General features: G+C 39.4%; 1 protein-coding gene across 5 annotated transcripts in view; it reads left to right on the top strand.

Moving 5' to 3' along the window:
- The first annotated feature begins 755 nt into the window (after positions 1–755).
- Positions 756–25,069, top strand: part of Ugt8 (UDP glycosyltransferase 8) — a 93,753-nt gene continuing 69,439 nt past the window's right edge. For 3 of the 5 annotated variants that reach the window (XR_015446540.1, XM_087199256.1, XM_004870034.3), the window contains exons 1-2: positions 756–992; positions 21,933–22,756. Coding sequence is in view for 4 of the 5 variants with exons in the window: in XM_087199256.1 (XP_087055382.1) it covers positions 21,935–22,756 (822 nt within the window). In the remaining variant the exon portion in view is untranslated. Of the gene's footprint in view, positions 1,017–14,434; positions 14,504–21,932; positions 22,757–25,069 lie in introns of all 5 variants that reach the window. The other 2 variants (XM_021248465.2, XM_004870035.3) reach the window with 2 other exon arrangements.

Below are 25,069 nucleotides of genomic sequence, written 5' to 3'. Positions count from 1 at the left end.
TATCTACCATCACCATCAGCCCTTAAAAGCACTAGGCCTCCTGGGGCTGGGCGCCCCCTGAAGGCTGCTCCCTCAGGCCTCGCGCAAAGTGATTTCCTGCTCTGCACGCCAACTTGGCAAGGGCAGGCTACTGCAAACAGATTAGTCAGAATAAAGTCACCACAGACTCAACCAAGCAAGGCATAAATGGCCCTTTCAACAGGAGCCCGAGAGAGGCCGGACTTGCCCGAGCCCCACAACCCATTTGACTTTTCCAGTATCCCCAAACTCGCGTTTTCTAACGCTTTCCGCTTCAAATACGGGGCTGGCGCGGGGCCGGTGTCCGGTCCTCTCCCCTTCACGCATGTCGCCCGCCGAGAGCAACTTGTGCATGGGCTCGGGAGGAGGGCGGCACGACAGCTAGGGAGCCCGCCAGGTGATAGGCACTAGCAGCACGCAGGACGCGAGGGGAAAGGCAGGCGAAGTCCCGGCGGGGGTGGCGGGGCCCGAGGGGGACAGGAGGCGAGGCCCCGTGCGTCCCGGGGCTGGCACGGGAGCGGTTCCGGCCGCGAGTGCGTTCCGCCGCCGCCCCGCACGGGCTCCCAGCCCGGCCTCGCCGCCACCGCCACTGCCACCGCGTGGCCCGAGGGCGCGTCCGCCTCGCGCTGCCGTCCCAGACCGAGCGCCCGAAGCCCGGGGCGAGTTCAACTCGGGGCCGGGCGGGGCGGGGCGGGGCGGGGCGCGGCTGGGGTGGGCGCTTGGCCGCGGGCGGGGGGCGCTGCAAGAGGAGCTGGCGCTCTGCGGCCGCGAGGGAAGGCGCGGTGCAACCTTGCCGCCCGCTGTGCGCCTGCGCGACAACCAACAACCGGCCCTCAGCCTCCTTCCCGCGCCCGAGCCCCGAGGGCGGCGACACCTGACCCAGTCGCTCACTCCGTCCCTCCGGTCCCAGATACGGCTCCGCGGCGGGCTGAGGCAAACACTCCCCAACTCGCGCGCCTCAGCCTGGAGCCGCGGTAAGCGCGGGGACCCCGGCAGGGGTGAGGAGAGGGGTATGGAGAGGGGAGCGCCCTGGGCGGCTGCGACTCCGGGGTGGGGTCGGAATCGGGGAGGGCTGACGGGGGTGGCCCGTGGGAGTCCAGAGTGGTCCTGGGGTGAGGGTAACACAGTGGAAATCTGCCCGGGCCGCATGCCCACTCCTGTCTCTTCCTCGGGCACTCGGGCGTGCGGGCACTGAGAGGGGAGAGCAGGGCACGGAGCGGGCGGAGGACCTTGTGTTTGACCCGGGAGGGAGCGATGGACGCAGCGGAGCCTCGAGGCTGGAGCCTGCTGCCCGGCGGGGTTGGGTACCAGGAAGTGCTTGGGGACCTCTGCTACCCCGCGCGGCTCTGTCTTCCTCCTCCGCGGTGCGTTGGGGGAGGGGAAGCTAGGGGCTGTGCGCTGCGCGACCCCCAGCGAAGGACGGCGGTGTCGCGGCCGGGACTGGACGGCGGAGCGGCGGGGCGAGCGGAGGGCACAGGCAGGACAAGGACGCGCTGCGGCGAGCTGGAGGGCGGCGCGCGGACCCGGGGGGCGCGGTGTCGGGGTGTAGGAGGCGAGGCGCTACTACAGTAGATGCGGCGCTCGGGGACCGAGGGCCATCCGAAGTGGCCAGACAGGGTTCCCCAGTCGGAAAGTGCGAACTCATTGTCTTTATTTAGGGCTTATAAAGTTGGGTACACTGGACAGCGCTTCCTTGGGGTTAGGATCTCCTTTCTGTGAACTTGTACCTCGGGTTCTCAGCACCTTTTAGCATCTCGAGGGCAGGAGGTGGAGATCTCCCAGGAGAGTGAGGCAGGATAGCAGCCTGGTCTAGACATTCGCAGCAGGATGAGGGAATGTCACCAGGTGTTATCGGGAGAGTCACTTGTACTATGAGCCAGTGTGAGCGGTGGAGAGAGCTTTTTATTTCAGGAAAAGGCTTAGCAAAAACCACTGAACCCTAAATATTTTCTGTCTTTCACACTGTCATCTTCTAGCAAGGAGTTTTTCCAGATTAATGACAAGAATGTGTGGCAGTTTGGCCTGATGCCAAGTGTGCTCTTGTTTTTATTTTTGATAATTTTATCATGTTTCAAAAAAAAACCAAACCACAAAACCCTGTGCCCTCTGGGAACTCGCATGCCTAATTCCCTTATATTCCCCGGAGGGGAGGTGAGTACCAGTCACAGGAAGGTTAGAAAGTGCTTTTTAATTCATAATAATCAGAGTAATTATACTTTATCCTTAGGGATTAAAAAATTTTTTTTGCTCAAATTCTTTTATTGGTACATTTTAGGTATGCAATACATTTACATTTATCATTGGGTGCTTGTACCTGTACATGATGTATCTTGGTTCTTATTTTTTCCCCATTCCCTGTGAGCCCTTCACCCCCTCCATCCCTTCCTATTTACTCAGACTTTGTTTCCATTTTTTTCTTTTCTCCTAATTTTTCCTTTCCCTTCTTTCCTTTCCCCTTCCCCTACCCCTTTGGACCTTTTCTTCCTATTTCAAATTATCAATTATTCATTTTAATCGTTTTAACCCTTATTTACACTTTCAGTTTCTCACACTAGAGAAACTATTTGGTATTTACACATGTGTGTCCTACTTATTTCACTTTAGAGTATGGCCTCAATATGTATCCATTTAGCTATAAATGTCTCTAGTTTCTTGTTCTTTGTGGCTGAGTAGTACTCCATTTTATAAAAAAACACATCTTCTTTATCCAGTTCCCAGTTGATGGGCACTCGGGCTGTTTCCAAGCTTTAGCTGTTATGAACTGTGTAGCTATAAACTGGGTGCACATATATCGCTGTGGTATGATTCTTTTAGTTCTTTTGGGAAGATACCCAGCAGGGGAATAGCTGGGTCATGTGGGACCTTTAGTCCTAGTTCTTTGAGGTATCTCCACACTGATTTCCACAGTGGTCCCACCAGCCTGCACTCCCACCAACAATGGAGAAGGGTTCCTTTCTCCCCACAGCCCCTCCAGCATTTGTTATTGGTTGATTTCTTGATAGCAGCCATTCTTTCTGGGGTGAGGTGGAAACTCAGTGTTGTGGAATCTCAGAGGGATTTTAAATTTATTGAAAAGTCATAAACTTCAGTATATGGTAAGGAAGACAAGAACTTTGTGTTAATTGAATTAAATCTGAGCCTGTAGACAACTTTCTCCTTAAAAAAAAATTATCTCTTGATAGTTTGAGGTTTTGCTCTGTTCAGGAACTATTTGAGATTGTGGTAGAGAGAGATGCTCTAATATTGTTTTATTTACCTGCCAACAACAAGGTTAAATTGACATCTGTTTTGTGTCTTAGTGGTACAGATGTGCTTAAAAAGAAGCGAAACCTGGTGCCTTGAGATTTAATAAAAAGTCTGTTACTCTTCGGAGTTTGGGCATAATCAAGGAGACTTTTTTTTTTTTTTTTTTTTTTGTAAAAAATGAGATTTGAACTCATTTCTAAATCTAAAGGTTTTAGAACTTTATGTTTGTATTGATGCTTGGTGTATTTGTTGGAATAACTATACAGAATGGAGCATGTATATTCATAACAAATTTATTTTGTGTAAAATTTATTTTTTTGTGCAAAGACCCTGACCATTCATGTTTCTCATTTTAAACTGAAGTAGTTCAGGATACGCATGAAAAACTTACCTGCTCAATTACCATTTAGTATTGCTGAAAAACCCTTCTTCAGTCCTTAAACTCCTTTTCAAAATTACTTGTGTGCCTACTTGTTAAATAGTAACTGTTTTTGTTGTTGTTTACTGTTTAATTTGCACTAGATTTCAAGGTATACCTGAGAATTGCCAAGATACATCTGGGGACTGAAGTTTGGATTGTTTATGAATTGTTTGAGCTAATGCTTATTTACATAAGCACATTTGCTAGATAGTTCACCTCTCACACCAGAAATTACTATCAACTTTTAGAAACTTGGCTGTTAAAAAAAAAATTACTAAATCTTAGTCTGTTCTTGGAGGATATTTGGAGGTGTTATTTTTTGTTGTTGGATTGTCTTTATGAGGATGAATTCATAAAGAATTGAATGGTGCTATTTGTTGAGGTGTATAGGGTTGTTTTTGTTTGTAGTAAATGGTCTCAGACTTTTGGGTTGAAATACTAGAATAGAGACAGAAGTACCATTCTTTTTATGTTTTTTCTGGGTCCTCTTTCTGTTATCAGCTATCACTTTCTTCTGCTGTCTGGTTGTGAGTGGGCCTTGATGCTATGTTATCTGTTGTCTTTTTATTTTTCTTTCCATGAAATGATGTGGGCTGTTGTCTGACTGTAAAGCCTGTGTATTGTATGACAGATACTTTCTGTTCACATGCTATATGTCTGGGCTGGACTGTGAGCTAAGTAGTTGAGGTTCCCAGAAGGGTGGCCTTTATCTGAGGTCTTAATGTGTTTCACGAGAAGAGTGTCTTAATTTTAGACAGTTCAGTCTCTCAAAAGTCTTTGCCTTTCTGAGAAATTTAAGCAGCCCTTTTAAAAGTTTGCTTTTATTACAGCAGGCATAGAATGTTTTTCTTTAGGAATATATATGTATATGTGTACATATATACATACATAGATATATTTTGCATACCTCTTTCTGCCTTTGCAACTCATCAACCTTAAATATGTAATGTTAATATTTCCCTTCCTGGAAGCTAGGAAGAAGTGTAATTTGATAATCATGCTGACCATACTGGGGGCTAGGTCAAGTATTTAAATAGTATTTTACATACCTATCTATGGAGGACCAACATAATCCAATTAATTTGAATGAAGTAGTTTAATTTAGTCTTGAAAACAGTGGGAATCCTATCTTCTTAATCGAAAATGTTTTACCGACATTCATTCTTTTCTCCAACAGGTATTTATTAAAAGCATACTGTGTGCCAGACTTTGTGGTCTGGAGAAAAATTAACACCTTGGGAGGTTGAGGGGGCCGAGGGGGACACAGACAGAAAAAAAGTTGTTTCAGCAGTATAGGTTAGTGCTGTAAGTTTTGTTGAGCTGTGATAGCTACATGCCCAGAGTACCCTGAGTGGGAATTTGGAAGTGGCCAGTTATACATGGGAGCAGAAGACTCAGAAGCTGTGTAGAATGTGATACATGGGATAAATCAGCACAGGCAGAAGAAAGATGATGGACCAGAGTTTGTTATCCTGGGGTGTATAGATAATTATCTGTTCAGGATTGTTTTAAACAAAGGTTTTATTTGATGAGAAGTCAGCTGTCACGGCAGTTGATAAAGATGGATCTGAGAACTTTGAAACAGATAGGGCCACTTAGAAGGTATTGCAGTGACCATGGCAGGATGAAGAAAAGAGTTTGGTCACAAAAAAGATAGGCCAGGCTCAGTGGTGCATTCCTGTACCCCAGCTACCCAGATGGCTGAGGCAGGAGGATCCTAATTTTGAAGCAAGCTTGGAAAATAAGCAAGACCCTATCTCAAAAAATGGCTGGGGTATAGCTCAGTGGTAGAGTACTCCTGGATCTGATCCCCAGTCCTGCATAGAAAATCCAATTGAAGATGTGTTCAGTGAGTCATTGCACAGAAGTTCTGAGCAGAGAAGTCCTGGGCTAGACAGGTAGAGGAACAGATGGATGCTTGGGTGGACTTCTTTAGCAGTTTTCAGGGAATGGGTGATGGTGAGCAATGAGAGTTGAGCGGTTTTCAGGGTGGGTACCAAGAGGGCAGGAGATACCTGGGGAGATCTGAGACTTGGATAAAGAAATAGTGAGCAGCAAAGAGTGAGAAGGGGTGGGTAAGAGAGGCAAAAGGGAGAATTAGGGGAGAAAGATTTTTAGTAGCTGAAGGGAAAGAGCATTTTGAGAAGTGACAGGTCAAGTATGAAAATGAGTAGTATTCCACAGTCCTGATTCTTTGTGACCTTGGGCTATGATATTGTTCCTCAAAACACACACTTTCTATGAGCACTGCAGGAGATTGGCATGTGCAATACCTGGAAGGTTGCTGGTTCATGTTCATAAGTACAAACTGCTTTTATGAAAGCAGGTCTTGGATTTGTGGTTAAGAGGCCCCTGGTGACGTTTGCTTTCCAAAATGCTAGCTGTCAGGTTCTGGGAGAGTGATTGAAAAGCAATTTTTACAATGAAAACTTGATCCTATTTATAGGCTTTTGGGTTAGAGGCCAGTAGAATAGCAGCAGTTGGACATTTTGAAGGAAGCAGAGAAGCCCACTGAACAAGGTCCTCGAAAAGAGTGGAGTAACCTTCAGAGCTGGGGGACATGCAAGGTGGACAGGCGAGCTTCCTTCAGCCTGGAGGGTGGCAGCACATAGTTTTTAAAAGATAACCAAATAGTGAATATTTCAAATGTCTTGTTTAAAATATTCTTGGTATCCTCATTGTGCTCTGGAGCTCTAGATAACCTAACACAAGCATTGATTATTCATTTTAACAGAATCTGAAAACAAAAAACCCCAAACATAAGATGGATATCAAAACTTAACACAATCTGTAATGATTCAGAAGACATTTCCATAGCTTACAGGGTCTTACAGGTCAGCATTGTGAAAAGTAAAGATTAACATGTAATAGTGCAAGGATTAATTCCTATAGTTTTGTTTGCTTTTCTAAAAAAAGTTATGTCCACTATGGTAATATTTAAATATATTTTTTATTTTAGAATTTTCTTTACTTGGGTAAAGTGATGCTTTATATGTGATAAACTTAAATTTTAAAACTTAAATTTAAAACTTAAAAAAACTTTAAACTTTGAAACTTAAAACTTTAAAACTTAAATTCTATGAAATATTTGTATAAATATTTTACCCACCAAGTAGACATTTGGGAAAATGGTTGTATATATGAACTGGTTTTTGTTCAATGATTCAATAAGTGCATTTTTTCAATAAATTGGTTGTAAGGAGTAATGGTACTTAATTAGCTATATATAATGTTTACTCTTCCTAGTTCAAATTAATATGTGTATTTCAATACAGTCTACTGTTATTCACTGCTTATCATGTATTTATATAGCACTTAGAGTAGTATGCAGCTTTTAGAAGACCAAATAAATATTTGTTGAATAAATGGAATTCAGTGTTCTTTATTTTTGAGGTGAGCTGCTGTCTGTTATGTAGGTATCATATTTGACTTTTTGTTTTTTGCCTGCAGTCTCCTTCACTCTGTGTTATCAGCACCCCCGTGTGCTGGAGCTGAGTCTTAGTGCTTTTTGTCCACTGTGCTTAGTACCTCCAGGTGGATGATGCCATTCCTACAAATCGTAGCGCTCTGTGCAGATGGTTTTTGTGTTAGGGTTTCTTCCCATTCCCTGGTACACTTGCACCAACTCAGTTTTCGCCTGCATATTGTCATGCTCAGCTCTGCTTCACAGAAATAACAAACGCCAAGTTGCAATTCATTTAGCTGAGAGTGCTGCACTTAGGTAATCCTTGAGTAGTGGGCAGCCAGGACAAACAGTGCACTTTTCGATTTATGAATGGCATGGTATCCACACCAGTTCCAGATCTGATTCCTGTTCTTGAGCTGGATATAAGTTCTCGGGCTTATATAAGTTTTATACCATTTGGAATAGATGGGAAGAATGTATAATAGGAACATTTTAGAAATAGTATGTGTTTTGCTTAAAGTCATATATATATCTGAATTTTTTAAAAATAACTTTATCATTAAACACACACAGAAATTAAAAGCATTCAAAGAAGAACAATGCAAGCGAAAATAAACAATAATATTCAAATACAGTAGAACTCAACCAAAACAAAACTGAAAAGCACTTAAACATTTTTCCATATAACTTAAAAAAAAGTCTCAAATACCAACAAGACACCAGAGGATGTGATTTGTTTCAGAAAGATCCCCCAAACCAACATTGTACATTGAAATAGTGGACAGGAAAAAAAACTCCAGTTAGCTAGCATACTCCACATAAGCCAAACTTCTCCCTAATTTAAATTTTGATACAGTCATATGAGATGTGATAGAAACACAATCTGAGAAATATGTTATTAGGCCATTTCATCCATGTGTATCCTTAATTACACTTTCAATTTCTCACACTAGAGAAACTATTCGGTATTTACACGTGTGTCCTGTTTATTTCACTTAAGAGGATGGATTCAGTATGCATCCATTTAGCTGTAAATGTCTCTAGTTTCTCATTCTTTATGGCTGAGTAGTATTCCATTTTATTGAAAAACCACATCTTCTTTATCTAGTCTCCAGTTGATGGGGACTTAGGTTGTTTCCAAGCTTTAGCTATCACAAACTGTGCCGCTATAAACATGGGTGCACATATATCTCTGTGGTATGATTCGTTTAATTCTTTTGGGAAGACACCCAGCAGGGGGATAGCTGGGTCGAATGGGACCTCTAGCCCTAGTACTTTGAGGTATCTTCATACTGATTTCCACAGTGATTACACCAGTCTGCATGAATTGGTTTTATTTTAATGGTATAATCAATTTTCATTGGCTTGATATAGATAACAGAAACAATTCTGCAAGTATTTCAGTTCACTAAAAAACTCACATTTATAACTGACTTACTAAATTTTTTCTTGATTTGGGGATGATTACATAATGTGTGCAAAATTGTTTTCCACTTTTTAATGGTTTTGAAGAAATTTAAATATTTTCAAGACACCAAGCTGTAATTTTTTAGTTATAATTAGCGATAAGTTGGTTTAATAAATAGTAACTGAGTCTAATTTTCTTCCAAGTAAGATACTATGTTTAAATAATGTATCCTCATATATTTACAAAGTAGAATTGTATAAAAATATGCTGTATTTGCTGTAATAAGGTGTTCTTGAAAGGGTCCATAAATTAAATCATATTTATGGGATTTAAGATTTCAAAACACCTGAATAGGACAAGCACTTAACATTTTTAAATATAGGGTTTACAAATGTTTATTATATCAATCATTATACTTTTGTGTTAGAAATATTTTCTGGTAAAAAAAACTGATATGATTTGAAAACATATCATATTTTAAATACATGCAAGGACTTTGTTATTTAGAGCAATATCCTTTTAAAAAGGAATCTTATTTGATTCCTATTTTGATTCCTGTGTTTTGCCAATTCAAAATTTTTACACACACACACACACACACACACACACACAGCATCAAAAAAAAAAGTTGGGCACACTGCTAACCAATTTGAAGATAGTCTCATCCACCAGAATTTTATAAACTTCACTTAAAGTCTTAATCTGATTCTTTCATTCTCATCATATCATTCACAATCAGAGTAAGCAATCAACAAGAAATTTAAAAAAAAATTTTTTTACTATTAGCAGCAGGAGTGCTTCTGTGCTGTTGTCCCACAGTTTTGAGACCACTGCTCTGAGTAAGCAGTATGCCAGCTGCTGACTTGCTGTGTGAAGAAAGCCCTTGTGCTTTACATACCTTTTGCATTTGCTCTGCTGTGCCCCTAGACCATTTGTTCTCACTAAGCCAATCAGGAGAGCAGGGCTTGGAGGAAACTTGTCAAACAGGTCTCCATTTAGTGAGGGGGAGAAAGCAGTGAAAGTTAGGGATAAAGGTCAAGGGGTGAAGGTGTTTTAAGGAATATTAATGCTGATTACCAACTCTGTTTTCTCCTTCTTCTGCAAATATCTTGTAGACTTTTCTGCCTATATGTATTAATAGAGATAGAGTGGGAGTAAGGGGAAGTAAGAAAGAGAGTAAGAACAAGATAGGGTGAGAGAAAGGGAAAAACAATACTGGAGAGGAAGAAAAAAAACCCCTCAAACTCAAGAGGAAAAGAACAGCATTTCATTGTCCTATTTGGGCTTTGCGTAAGCTGAGTGTATCATACCAGGAAGCTGGGGATGAGTAATTAAAACAAATGCATGCTGTGGTATTCAGCGTCCAAAACAGGGCCACCATCCAGGTTGGGGCGAGGGTATACACTAGCAGTATTGGTAGGAAAATTTTGTAGTGAGTGTCTCTGTCACTAACCTTATTTGAGAAATACTCATTCCTCCCTAAATAATAATGTTATATCCACACAGTGTTTTTTGTACTTAGCAAATCTCCTAACACTTACATTCTATTATTTTATCCTTATTCTGCCCTTGAGCACTGTCTGGTCTCTACTGGTGTTTTATGGAGTATGATTTGGGGGCAAAGAGTGACTTTGCAAGGTTACCAGGACAATCCCTGATGGACTTAGTATTAGGATCTGCAGGTCCTGGTTCCTCTTGCTCACAGGAACATTCTTGAACTGCCCCATACCACCTGCCAAGTTTTCCCCAGGGTTAAGACCTTGACCCCATTATCTAGCTTAGCCCCTTACCTCCACTAACTCTCTTCTTACCTGCTGAGATTGCCACCTCTCTCAGAACCACCTGTAATTGCTCTTTATCTGTTCTTTAGGTTGTGGGTTATGCCTTTGCTTCCTTCATGTGCATTTTGAAGAACATATTTGGTCAGCGAACTGTGCAGTCTTCTCTCTATATCCTCACTGCTTTGGTGAGGTGATTCAACCCCATGGAACAGATTTTTATTTATTTATAAACAGGTGATCTAGAGTTCTGGCTCTGGTTTCTCACCTACTACTCTCAAAAGGCTAAAGTTCGCACTCAGCTTCCAAACTTGTCCTTATTTGTATCAGTCAGTGACAAATTGGTGTTATTTTTGATTTACCCTCTCCTTTGTCCTTTGTATCTAGTCTGGCCCCTAGCCATTTTTCCTTGATACCTTTCCTTCACCTTGTGCTGTCTTTGTGCAGTCCCTTGTCACTTAACCTCGACTGCATTATTGCTTCTTTCTGGCCACTCCCTTGGCCTTTGATCCCTCCCATTACTCTCAGTCAGCTGTCTTTATTGCTGACCCGAACATCTTCTTTGTTTTTTTGTTTTTTTTTCTGGTACCGGACCAAACTGGGGTCCTTGTGCTTACACAGCAGGTGACGAAACCTCTGAGCTAAATCCCCGGTCCCAGCCTGCACATCTTCTATCAACCGCTCCTCCTTCATTTTCACTATCTTTCAGCCAGACCTTCAGGGCTCTCTATTGTCCAGTTGCATACTGATCTGATCACCCCATTTATCTTCTCCTACCCCCTTACAGGCTTCCACAATCCTTTGGATGTTTGCTTCAGGATATTCTTCTTGAAATATTCTGCCCCCCCCATTATACCTTCAGATTCTCACCTCTTCAGGTTTTGACAGTCAAGTCTCACCTCTGTTCTTTCTAGTTTCACTTTTACTTGATTTCTCCTGTCGCAAATATTGATGATAGTTTGGTACTTAAATATGTTCAATCCTCCCTTTAAGGAGAGTGAGCTTTTAGGAGGCAGAGTCTCCCTTTTTATCTCCCCATAAACTGCCCTGGACAAACACTACTTACCAGAGATAAGATACTCAAACATCATTGAATGATATCTGGTTTCTCACAAGGCAGGGAGGTAGGGAATCCCCTAGTTTCCTATACATATATTGATGCTTTTTCCCTGTTGTTTTTTTTTTTCACCCCTCCCCAACTTGCATCATTCAAACTTAAAATATTCCCCTATTTTGCTTTAAAATGAAATGTTGTGTGTGGAAGCAACACACATTATGCACAGACTGCTGCTTCATGTAGTCACGGTGGAAAAGTCTGATCTGCAAAACGGTTATGGTATAGTTTCATGGAATGCTTTATTAAAAAATTAAAGCTTTTGGTAGGATTTCCTTTGAAATTTACCTGGGACTTCTAGATGGAAGTACATTCAGAGCTATTCTAGGTAAGGCTAATAAAACGAAGTAGTAACAGCAATATAGTTTTTGTTTGGGGTTTACATCTGAATTATAAGTATGCCTGATATCATGAAATAGTGGAGAAAGGAGCGATTACTCAGATGAAAAAAGTAACTTCGAAAACATTCTGACCCCCTCCCCCTTTTACCATTTTATGCAGTGCACCAACCCAGGCACAATGATTGTTTTTCTCTTTCTGGGCTCAGTTCCTTCTTTGATAATTCCCAAAGTTCTTCTGGTTCAAAATGCCTCCCCTTCTGTCTCTTTCTGAGCAGGGTAGTAGGAAGTGGAACAGGAATAAGAATAAATGTACATGTTCAGAAATATCTTAAGGAAAAAAGAAAGGAAAAAAAGAAACAAAAAAGAATGGAAGGAAAAGAAATGAAATCAAGAAAACTATTAATAAGGAGTGATGCTTGTTTGTGTTATTTGTCAATTTTAGATCATTCTTTAAGGCATCGAGAGGTGATTATGTTAAAGTTAGACTTTCTTTTTTTTGGTACCAGGGGATCAAACTCAGGACCTTCTGCTTGTGAAGCAGGGCGGCACTACTGAGCTAAATCCCCAGGCCTAAAGTTAGATTTCCTGAGCATGTGATTTTGGGTATACTTTTTCTTCAGATTTCTAAGCTGCACAGTGCTCAGAATTGAGCTCTGCTGACTTCCTGGCTCCCTTGCTTGCTTTCTCTTCCCTGCTGCCTGTCTCCCTTTCTGGAGATAAGGTTTCTTGTGTTTTAGAGGAATTGCAAGGCTAGGTCTTGATTATTGGCTTTCAGTGGGTGTGGGGACAGGAAGGAGGACAGGAGTTTAGAGAGGATAGGGGTCTGCCCTGCCCTCAGACCTAATTTTTTAATATCACCCTGTGTATTAGTTGTCCAGCCCGTATTTGGGCTCTAAATGCTTTTTGCTTTCTCACCATTTTGCCGGTAAAAATGTTTTAGCTTATTTTAATACTACTTAAAGGTAATCATATTACTACTCTTACTCCTGCTCCCCTGTTCAGAGGAGATAGAAGGACAGACATTTTTGAACTAGATGTGTTGATTTCCTAGAGGTCAGTACAATGACTGTCTGTAATATTTAAGAACTAATTCAGCCATTCATCCAACAAGCAGCCTGTTATGTGATAGAACTCTCTGCCTTAGAGCCACTATGCTTTGTAGCTCTTTAAGGGTTTTATAGTATAAAGTTTTAAGGTCATCACCCAGGCTTTTCCAATACTGCTGCTTTGATTTGAGTACTTTAGAATTCAAGAAAAAGTTGATCTACTTTCTGACATATGGCAGTGAGACCCTTGGAAAGTTTTTATAGAGTACAGGTAAGAGATACTGGATAGGGACCCAGGAAACCTGAGTGCTAGTTTCATCTCTGCCAATGAGTAACTATGAACTAGTTATGTGATGCTAGATAACCACTCCCTAGAGATTTTGTCCCTTTCACTACACATGAGAGGGTTTGGACTCAGTTATATTTAGTTTTGAAATTGCAACTCTGATTTGTTTTTTAAATGAAAATACATGTTTTTATTTAACATACTTGGTATGATTTTCTAACAAACATTAAGGGCCAATATTTAAGTATATTTGTATTATTTTTGTAGGACTTACAACAGTTGGCAACGATACACAACATTATTCTGCACTTACTTCATTGGAGTGAATATTTGATATATAGAAGACACAAAGCTGTACTTTTTACCGGTAGTAATGAGGTGTCAGAGGGGAATTGCATTATATCTTTCTGCAGAATCTACCAAAATCTTTTTCTTTTGCGGATTAATATCACTTTGCTGCTTTAAAATCTAAGTCTTTAACATGCTTCTCGTGGTGAGTCTCCCGGAATTTTATGAGACAACAATAGGAGGTTTGTTATTTTCACCTGTGAGGACTCAAGGAATTGAGTAGGAAAATACCTAGAATTTTTTATTGTTGTTAATATTTATCAAGAAATTTTTGGCCCCAAAACATGTCTGTGACATTACATGGAAACTTGTTTTGTGACTTGGTAATGTTAAAAGTTCATCCAATGCTAATTTTTTTTTTTTTTTGGCACTGGGGATCGAACTCAGGACCTTACGCTTGCAAGGCAGGAGCTGGAACCACTGAGCTAAATCCCCGGCCCAATGCTAATTTTTTTTTTTGTGATCATCATACATTTTTGAGACCTTAAGACTTTCTTGTAATGATTATTTAATAGCAGTTCCCCCACCTATGAAAGGGTTTCATTGTGGGAGTAGATGAAAATTTTGTTTGAGTACCCCCAATTCACTTGCTATATTTCATTAATTAAAATCTCAGTGAAAGAGTTGTAAAAATGCAATGTTTTAAAACATAGAGCATCTGGTTTTTAGAGAAAGCATACACCTGTCAGAATTGTAAGCCTCATTTTCAGTTTCATGACTGATGAAAGTTTCTCATTTGTTAAAAGATGAGGTCAGATTGGAAACAAAAGATTTCCGTGTTGTTTGTTAATGTTGATCATGTGAGGCAGATGCTTGGAGATGGAGAGAACTGGTACCAAGCTTGTCTTAAGAAACTGCAGAGAAACCCATACCTTACTCTGCATTTTAAAACTAGAAATGTGATAAAGACTTGTAGTTCTGTAAAGGCACCATTTTCTATATTAAAAAGGAAAATTGTATTCTTTTAGATTGTGAACTTTTATCCTTTCAGTGATTCTCAGAATGTGGTTCTTGGTCCACAGCATCAGCATCACTTGTTAGGAATGCAGATTCTTGGGCCCCTCTTGGATCTACAGAATTAGAAATTCAAGGTGGGTGCATTAATCCTTGGCTTAGCAAGCCATCCACGTGTTTTTCATGCATTTTACTTGGTGAAACCCATTTCATCTATGATGCCAAATATGCAGTCAGTTCATTTGCTCATTGGATGAACAGTTTGTGTTTGGAGGGTGATTGGATCATGGGGTCACTGTACTCCAGTGGATTCATCCATTCATAAGTTCAGTAGCTGGATGTGCTATTAGGAGGTCCCCTGGTTGGAGGTGGTCACTGGGGCGTGACCTGGAAGGGTGTATTCTTGTCTCTAGCGTCTCCTTTCTCTGTCTGCTTCCTGGTTGGCATGGGTTGAGGACGTTTTTCTCCACTAGGCCCCTCTGCCATGCTGTTTTTGCCTTGGAGCCAGCTGAAACTGTGAGCCAAAATAAACCTTTTTCTCCTTTAAGTTGTGGGTGCCTCATATTTTGACTCAGCAGTGGGCAAAGTAACTAAGACAGGTATTCTTAGTTCAGTTAAAACCCACATACTCCCTGAGATACTAAAAAGAACAACTTGGATTTGTTATTTTTGTGTATTTTGCCACGTTATTGCCTTAAGTGTAGCCTAGTGGTCCTCAATTTTATGATCACCTGGGAGCCTTAAAAAAGGCAAGACACTTTAATACCTGGGTCTCATCTCCAGAAATTCTGATTTAATTGAACTAGGTTGGGGGTGGCAGGTTTTCAGGCATCTCTAGCTTTTAAAGTCTCCCCGGGTGATGATAATGTTTAGCCACAGTTGAACTTTAGCCATATATTTAAAGGTTGGCTCACCTGCTACATATTGGTCTATTAAAAATTGTATGTTAGGTCTATTAAGTCCTTTAATGCTTTAGGCAAATTGTGCTTTGTATATGTCTGATTAAAAAATAATTTGTTTTTCCATAGGTTTTTGGTATTGTTGACTGTTTAACCATGTTTTATGACTGTTTTACCTTTGGGTTTACTAAATCCTGTCTTGTTAAAGGACATTCACTCCATATAGCAGCAATATCCTATATCACCAGGGAGCTTGTTTCAGAAATAAATAATTTAAGGTTCCCACTTCAGACCTACTAAACCCCAATTTCTATTTTAATAGTGTGCCTATAACATTTGTGTTCATATTAAAGATTCTTTATTACATAAAGTTTAAAACCAAGGTAATTTCGTTGCTCTTTTTTCTTTAGTACCCCATTAATTTGTGAATATAATTATATTAATCTCAAGAAACATTTTGTTTTGCCATATGAGGGATTTAATTTAGGAAATGCTGAGCTATATCCCCAGTCCATTCTAAAAATTTTGTCTTATCAAATGGGTCAAGCTGAGCTCAAGCATGCAGTCTCCTGACTCAGCTTCCTGAGTCCCTGACATTACAGGTATGTGTTTCCACATTTGGCTTAAACCAATTTTTAAACCCAGTTTTCAGTTTGATAGCCTCACGTGCAGGTGAAGAAATTTAGGCCCAAAGAAACAACTTGAGCTAAATTAGAAAGGCTATTGATTATGGGATCTTTATATGAATGCTACTTTCCTTTTTTTTTTTTGGTACCGGGGATTGAACTCAGCTCCTTGAGCTTGCGCAGCAGGCGGTGAAACCACTGAGCTAAATAAATCCCCGGCCCACTACTTTAACTTTTATTTTTCCTTTCAGGATAAGTCATGTAAAATGCCATATTTTCATAATTTAAACTACTTGAATAAACTGAAAGGACAGTTTTTAGGTTATCAAATATGATACATCCAAACCCCCAAATTTTAAGTGTTCATTAACAATTATCTTAATTATGCTTCTGAATTGGTCCTTATAGTAGTATTTTGCTTTGTGAACTAATAGTTCACACTGGTTTATAAAATACTAAAGCTTTATTCATGTGCTCCTGAGAGACTATAGGTATTTTGTAACAGGAAATTTTCAAATTGTGTTTGGGGATTGCTTAATTGTTGATTGTATTTTCCTTGGTATTCAGGAATGTAGTTATGCTTTTCTGAATCTCCAGAACAGTTGACTTTAACTCAGGTCTTGGTAGGTTAGATCCACATCTCCCTCATTGTGTTTCTCATATTGCATTTTAAATGTTAAGTACTAGATCCTTATCAGTCATTCTGGTGGAGAATTGCACAAAAATCTCCAGCTTTTTAGAAATGCAGATTGTTGGGATTTTCACTAGCAACAGTTTATCTGCTGAGGAGATCCTGGGATCTGCAGTCTTCTGGCACCTAAAACTTGAGGTTTACTTCATTAGGCGATTATATTTGTGTTTTAAATAGTTAAATTTAATCACCATTATCAAGCATTAATGGCTACAAAGTGCTGAGTGCAGTGTCTCTTGATAGCTCTGTTACCCTATTTTCCGTCTCACAGTCTTACTGCCTTCCTACCTGATGATTGTGGAGAAACTCCCCAGGTGGCCAAAGCCAGCTCCCACTGATAAGGAACAGGTTTGAGTTTCCCATTACAGCTTTAACACCTGTACTATAGATGGCAGAAAGGAGATAAATGCAGGTATTGTAATTGTAGCGAGAAGTGGTAAGTGCAGCTAGCTTCAGTTTCTACAAAAGCAACAAAAACAGCAGCATTCTTTCTAATCTCTTCTTTAAAAGTCAGATTTTGGAAGCTCCTTGGCGATCAAAATCTCCGGTTCAGAATAGTATAATTTTTGAATGGTATCATGAATGGTCCATTCCCTTCAGTATTTTCTGTGTATAAAGAAATATCTCCCTATGTCCTAATGGAGAGATTTATATTAACCTAATTTTCTATAACAGGACAAGTTAGTGAAATGAATGTAAATAATATGAATAGAATATTTTCCATCAAACACTTTCAGATGATTTTTTATTAGAGAAAAACATTTTTAAAAAGCAAAAATGAGTGTTAGAAATTTTAACTAAAAAATTTGACATTGAGCCTTAGATCAACTTATTGTGTTAAATTTATGAAATGGAACTAAATTTCTTCTTCCTTTATATTCAATATTTTGTAGTTTTTTTCTGCAGCTAAACCGTGCATGTCCCTGCAAATTTATTTTTTTCTGAATGAATAAAAATCATTTAGGAAAGTGGTATATTTTGAAAATCTAGTTATTTATCTTCATTTGTAACTGCGACAGTCACCTTCAGTTTTCACAGTGTACAGTTATCACCCAGATTAAAACCTAATCAAGGGAACTGGACTTTTTGTTTTCATTTGGTTTTTGGTGGTGCAAATAAGTCCACAGCAGGTGGGCTTAATTTTTAAATTTTCTCTTCTCTCCCCACTCCAAGCCAAGAAGTTCTTGTTCTGTAATGTGATTTTAGGGAACTCCTTGCTTTTACTTTACTTGCAAATAGCCAGTCATAATTAATTTTACATAATTAACCTGACTTCTGTTACATTGGAACTGCTCTTCTTGCCTTTGTGTAGTTTCTCAGTATAAATGAAATGATGCTCATAAAGTATCACTAAAGAAAGGTACCGACAGGGTCAGAGCTATAGGTGACCAACCTGCGCTAGTTTGCCCAGGACTTTCCCAGTTGCACCACTAAAACTCCCATAGCCTGGGAACTCGTGAGTTCTCGGCAGCCAGGGTATTCAGTCACCCTGCCGCTGTCAAAGGTAAAAAGTGAAACCCGTAAGGGCATACATTAGAAGAAGCACTTCTGCTTCTCGTTATGTACTAGAACTGATGTATATAACTCAAACCAGCAGTTAGAGAGGTGGAGAAATGTTGCCCTTTATCTTTTCGGCTATGAACCATGCAGAGGGCTATCTCTTCTCTGCCTCTCTGTGGCGTCCAGCAAGTCCTAATTCCCAGTTCCCTTTCATATTCTTTTTTTTGGTACTGGGGATTGAACTCCGGACCTTGTGCTTGTGAGGCAGGCGGTGGCGGAACCACTGAGCTAAATCCCCGCCCCCCCTTTCATATTCTTGTTGCTGTCATTGAGTGTAGTGACGGTTCTCTTAGTTATTACATAGTTATCGTATGTAAGATAATTATTAAACTATAAGATAAATATATGATGCATGCATAATATCGTTTTAAAAATTAAAAACTTTATTCTAGAGCAGTTTTGGATTTGAGCAGAATATATGTGTGTGTGTTAAATGGGACTCATTTTGACCTTTCTTGTAGTCTTTCATGAAAATCCTATTATTCTCAGTAAATCTTATTTTTGTTTCCTTCTTTCTGATCTTTATACCTCATTTAATTTCTATTACATGTTTGAACATTCAGAATTATGTTAAATAATAGATATTGAAGGGGAATTTTTACATTGTCCTTAACACTTTGAGCTTGAAAACCATTAATAGAAGTAGATTCATATTTTTGTTGATTGCTTGGGTGGTACTGCATTCAACACTCCATTGAACCCTGTCCTAGTGTAATTATGGAAGAAACTTTGTTTTTTTTACCTTACATACAAAAATTTTATTCTTAGTGTTTAAAATGTCATGTACTGAAAATGAGTTTTGAAATACTCATGTTATCAGTCCCAGTTTATAAGTCAGTTAATTCTTATTTGGGTGTTTTGATGAACACAAAATTCTAAGTGTTCGTATTTGGTTAAGACATTTTGGTACCATATCCTATTTTGTAAATAATTCCCTAACTCAGGTTTAAAAGGGAACATTAAGCCACACGACAGTGGTCCATGTCTATAATCCCACCTACTCAGTCCTGAGGCTGAGGTAGGAGGTCTCAAGTTAAAGGCACCCTGGGCAACTTGCAAGACCCTGTCATAAAACTAAAAAGGGTTGTGGGTATAGCTGTAGCTTGATAGAGCACTTGCCTAGCATGTATGAACCCCTGGTTTTAATCTCAGTGCCACAAAATAGCAATATTACAAGTAGGGTATGATATAATATAATATGTCATAAGACCATTTTTCCAGTACACACTCAGAAAATCCTGGACTAGCAAGAATCTTAATGGTTGTTGCTAGCTATGCTAGTCATTTTTTAATTCACCACAATGGTGTTTATGATGTTTATATTAAAGTGCCATTGTAATCTATCATAATTAATTTTGTATTTGAATAGAAGAATAAGCCTATGAAAATGATGCTGTTTTTGTTGGTGATCAGAATGATGAAGACATTTGAGGATATAGTTGATATTTTTAAAAGCCTTTTGCCGCAAGAATATTGGTATTTATGGATAGTGAGTATTGGAATCTCTGTAGAGAATCTGTATTTTTTTTAACTAAATATAACGAAATTAAATAAAGTTTACCTTTCAGTTCCTCAGTTGTACCAGCCATAGTTCCACTTCTCAGTAGTCACACATGTGTAGGGAATACCATTTGTCAGCAAGGAAATGCAACATTTTCCTTGTCACAGAAAGTCCTAATGGACATTACTATTCTAGAACATAAACACTTGTTCACTACAAACAAAAAATTTTTATGATTACATTTTACTTTGTAGTTATTACTGAAATAAAATAATTAAGATAAGGAAGAATAAGAAACACATTGAAAGGATTTGTTTCCCTACTACTAACTTACATTCTCTTTCTAGGGGTTTTTTTTTTGGTACCAGGGATAGATCTTGAGACCTTGTGCTTGAGAGGCAGGTGGCAGAACCACTGAGCTAAATCCCTGGCCCTCTAGTTACTTTTTATAACATAATTGTTTTAACTATGGTCAGAGAGTACCACTGTCACTTGGGTAGATACAAAACCCAGAGGGGACAGTAGTTTCCTGCCATTAATTAGTCCAACATTTAGTACATTTTCTTGGAAGCAGGCAGTGACAGCAGAATGTGGTAGCTGCTGGAATGCCTGTTTTTGCATAAATCTCATCCCTGGAATTCATAACATGAATTCTTGATTTTTAAATTTAGTAAATTTAAATTTAAACTTAGTGTGACCACTGAGAAGTGAAAATATGGCTGGTACAATTGAGGAACTGAAAGGTAAATTTTATTTAATTTAAATTTTTAAAATTTAGTAAATTTAAGTAAAATCTTGATTTTTTTACTTCTTCCTCAGAACTGGAAAAAGACTACATCAAAGAGACACATTGGTGAGGCAGTATTGGAAATGTCTGGAAAACTCATATTCCAAGATTGGCTAATTCTCTTCCTTCATTGACCTTGAAATTGTAAACCTTCCTATAGAAACAGTACTTTCTCCAGATTTATTTATTCTTAAAGCCCCTATAATAATTCAAGAAACATTTAACATTATATGTTTATAATGTGTATTACTTTCATTTCTCCTGAGAGCAGAAGAGAGTTAGTTAAAAGCTTCTGGAAATATAATTATTTTAGTCTTGATATTGGAAGAATCCAACATTTGCCTGCTGTTGGTTTTTTGATTTTAGGTTGCTTACAGCATTTGAATGTAGAGAAATTTTATTTAGATGGTGGGAATTACAATGAAGTATTAATGCATGGTATGAGTAAAACCATGTGTCATGTTGGTGATGTATGTATAAATCTAGTTTGCATTGTTCATTGAAGTGAAAGTGCCTAGTGCAATTATAATAGACCTTTTCTCTGTTGCTATTTGTGGTTTTAGAATACTAGTATTAATTATGCTGAGTGGGTTAGGGGATGTTGTGTTCTGGCCCCAACACCTAGTATGCTTATTTCTGAAAGTACAATGGAAACTACTTTACATGCAATAGATTCACATGAAAAGGTAGGAGAGATGCCAGCTATCTGGTGTACCGGCATCATCTGACTTGCCATTGGCACCAGAAGTAAAGGTCTAGTGTGGGAAATGTGGTCCTGGACATACTCATTCATCAGTCCCTTCTTCAATATGCAGTTCTTGAGCTTCTATTAAAGGTTTCTCTCTGAAATATGCCCTGATATTTATCAGCAGATTGGTATAAATTGGATAAATACAGCCTGCCAGAATACTGGTGGTATTTATTTAGTAAAGAGGAAATACATACTAAAGGTCATTTTTTCTATGAGGGAAATAGAAATAGTCATTTCTGTGGAATTATTGAACTACTACATAAATGAATTATTTTCTAAAGCATGCTCTCTTTGGTATGCTTTGGTGATGTTTGGGAATGTAATTGCTGAAATAAAACGATTTAAGTAAGAGATGTGTGTTGATATAACTGGAAATCCAAAACAGTGGTTCTTCTTGACATGAACATCGATGTTCAATTAGGAGATAAAGAAATGTTTCATAGATACTGCTGAAAGAAGAAATTTCTTGTATCATTCAACCTTATAGAAATTTTATTTCACATCTTAAAATCAATGCAATTATGCTCCCACATGATCTATTTTTAATATATTTCATTATATGTTAACTTTGCTTCTTATTCTGTATTTAAGTATTTTAATTTTCAAAAATAAAGGTTTAATTAGAATGCATGTTAGAATAATTTCTGAAAGCATTGGATCATCAGGTATTTTTCACAATAAAGGCTTGGGGTTGTTTTGAATGGTCAAACTCCTATTCTGTTTTTAAGTCATTTTCTGGTTGTCATTACAGCTATGAAGTCTTACACTCTGTATTTCATGCTCCTGTGGAGTGCTGTTGGAATAGCGAGGGCTGCCAAAATCATCATCGTGCCGCCAATTATGTTTGAAAGCCATATGTACATTTTCAAGACGCTGGCCACAGCATTGCACGAGAGAGGCCACCACACAGTGTTCCTCTTCTCAGAAGGCAGAGACATCGCCCCATCTAATCATTACAGCCTCCAGCGCTACCCAGGGATTTTCAACAGCACCACCTCAGATGCTTTCATGCAGTCCAAAATGCGGAATATATTCTCTGGGAGGTTGACAGCAATCGAACTATTTGACATACTAGATCATTACACTAAGAACTGTGACATGATTGTTGGCAACCAGCCCCTAATCCAGAATCTGAAAAAAGAGAAGTTTGACCTGCTGCTGGTGGACCCAAATGACATGTGTGGATTTGTGATAGCTCATCTCCTAGGGGTTAAATATGCTGTATTTTCAACTGGCCTTTGGTATCCTGCTGAAGCAGGGGCTCCTGCTCCATTAGCCTACGTGCCAGAGTTTAATTCACTCCTCACAGACCACATGAACTTGCTGCAAAGGATGAAAAATACCGGCGTTTACCTTATTTCTAGAATAGGAGTCAGCTTTCTGGTTCTTCCCAGATATGAAAGAATAATGCAGAAGTACAACCTGGTGCCAGAGAAGTCCATGTATGACCTGGTCCATGGCTCCAGCCTGTGGATGCTGTGCACTGATGTGGCACTCGAGTTTCCAAGACCCACTCTGCCTAATGTCGTTTATGTTGGAGGGATCCTGACCAAACCAGCCAGTCCATTGCCAGAAGTAAGGTTTACTGAACTCTTGGGTCATTTTTTAAAAAATATGAAGGTCATTTTTGGTTTTTGGAAATAGGATTGGTTATTGTTCCGTAACTAAGGCTACTTTTAAGAAGCAGGTAGGGCACAGAGACTTCCAAGGTCCCTTTGTTTGGGGGATCTTACACTTCCTAGAACATACCCTTGTCTTGAATGAGAGTTTCTGTCACACTAGGAGGCTATGCTGCCAAATGGGCGATAGACTGGATAGGATTGCATTTTTGATTAATAACTGTAGTATGTGAGGAGAATATCGTTAGATAGTTAATTTTAATGAGTATAATTGTTCTGGCTTTTAATTAAACACAGAGAGTTCTCTGTGCTCTCCCCAAATAGCACCATCACAGGTTTCTCTGTTGGATAAATTCAAATAAATATATACGTTGAGTAAAGAAAAGTTCTTCTGAGGGATGTCTAAACCATTAGAAAGTTTATGTCTTAGAATGGAAATGTAATAAGTAACTTCCATTTAAATAGGAATCCAGCTAATTTATATTGGTGTGCAAATGTTACTGTTTATAAGAAATCATGACCTAGTGCAATCAATGACTTCAAGAAAATCTGGTGGTTCCTCTGCCTCCTCGCAAACGCAAGAGTGAGTCCAATCCCCAGTCCCCAAAAAGAAAATCTGTCTGTTCACTGTCAGTTCTGAGTTGTTTTTGCTGTAGAACTATCAGTGAACCCCCTGCTCTTCTGTTCTCCATCCTAGCTAGGTTTTAATTGGGTATCCTAAACTAGCAGAAGGTGTACACGTAGCTAATGTGTAGTGGCTTTTCCAACCTCAGGCTGATTCAGCCTTTGATGCTGTTAACCAGGAAGCTTAGGGCTTCTTCCAACATTTTCTTTATTAAAACTATTTCTACTCTTACATCTGGGTATTACATATAAACAAGACTATCACGGCCTTGGTGGGTGAAGTGTAAATCCAGATTTTCTCCTATAGGTGTCAGATAAGGACCATCCATTGGCAGAATTTTCCAGTTGGGTAATTGGGTGCTTGTGATATCTGACCTGTACACTTCTTCTAATACAACCATCAGTTGTACTTATGACAGAACAGCTTGTTATAATTCAGGTAATGTGGAAACATAGACATGGCCAGACTCCTGTCCTGTGGAGCGCTAGCATTTTAAATTGAAGCAGGGCCACAGCTGTGTTCTATGATAGCTGTAGAGGACATGGATTAACCTCAGTTTATCTCTGCCACTCAGGAATTTATCCAAGTCCTGTTGGAATGCTTAAATATTCTCTGCCACAGTCACCTATGTTGCGTTACTCTCCTTCCGAAGGGCAGCTAACATCAGATTTTAGCCAAAGCACCTTCTAAAGGATTTGGTAAACAAGTCTGTCTTTACCTTGATGAGGTTATTTATAATGTTACACACATCACCATGTTCCCTCCAAGTCTTTATCTTTACTCAGCAAACTCCAAGGCCCCGCCAGCCCTTTCCAGTGGTTGTTTTGGTGCTTTCTTCAACCACAGTCAGAAGAAATCATCATAAAAGGGAGTGTTTCCTTCAGTTCCTGCACAGTTGAGTTGCAACAATTTGAACAGCATACTATGCATGTAGAATAATGTTTCATTGTGTTTTTTTATACTTTATTCTTTATTAAAATGAACAGGATGTGAAAAAAAATTTTTCCCTGCTAGCCAAGATCACCTTTTCTCCCATGGATCCTCTGCCCACTGATGTCCTGTCTAGTTTTCCTGTCTTGTTTTACTTTAAAAACATGTTGGGAATGTTTCTTTGGACCCTCATACAAAGAATTACTCAATTTAATTGTTTTGTTTTGTTTTTTGGGGATAGTGTCTCACTGTGTAGTCCATTCTGGCATCAAACTAGTGATCCTCCTGCCTCAACCTCCTGATTGCTGGGATTACAGGCTTGTGGCACCGTACTCAGCTTCAAAATGGTTTTTGATTTGCCCAAATTTCGCTTTTGTTACTGACTTGACCTGTTTTGTGGGATTTCCTATTCTTTTTTCCTCTTTGGGCTTTCTACAGTGATTCTGTTGATAGTGTGCTTTTTATTTGCCACAATTACTTTGTGCCTCTTAGTTGAGTTACTCACCTAGACATACATATGGCACGTGTGTCTATGTTAGATCCAGTATGGTGTCACAAGTAAGTATAGTATTAGCATTGAAAGTTTTGTATTCTAAGTGTGAAGGGCAGTTTTGTTTCAGTGTATATCTATAGTTCTTGAATAAGGAGTATTTTGAAGAATGATGTCTTACTCTTCTAGGTATTCCTTATTTATATGCTCAGGAACACATATCC

The sequence above is a fragment of the Heterocephalus glaber genome, unplaced genomic scaffold (assembly GCF_053883595.1).
Source record: "Heterocephalus glaber isolate CG9 unplaced genomic scaffold, H.glaber_assembly_v1.0 deba00001690, whole genome shotgun sequence".
Lineage (NCBI taxonomy): Eukaryota > Metazoa > Chordata > Mammalia > Rodentia > Bathyergidae > Heterocephalus > Heterocephalus glaber.
Note: the sequence above shows the minus strand (reverse complement) of the source record. Positions and strands in the feature narration are given on the sequence as shown.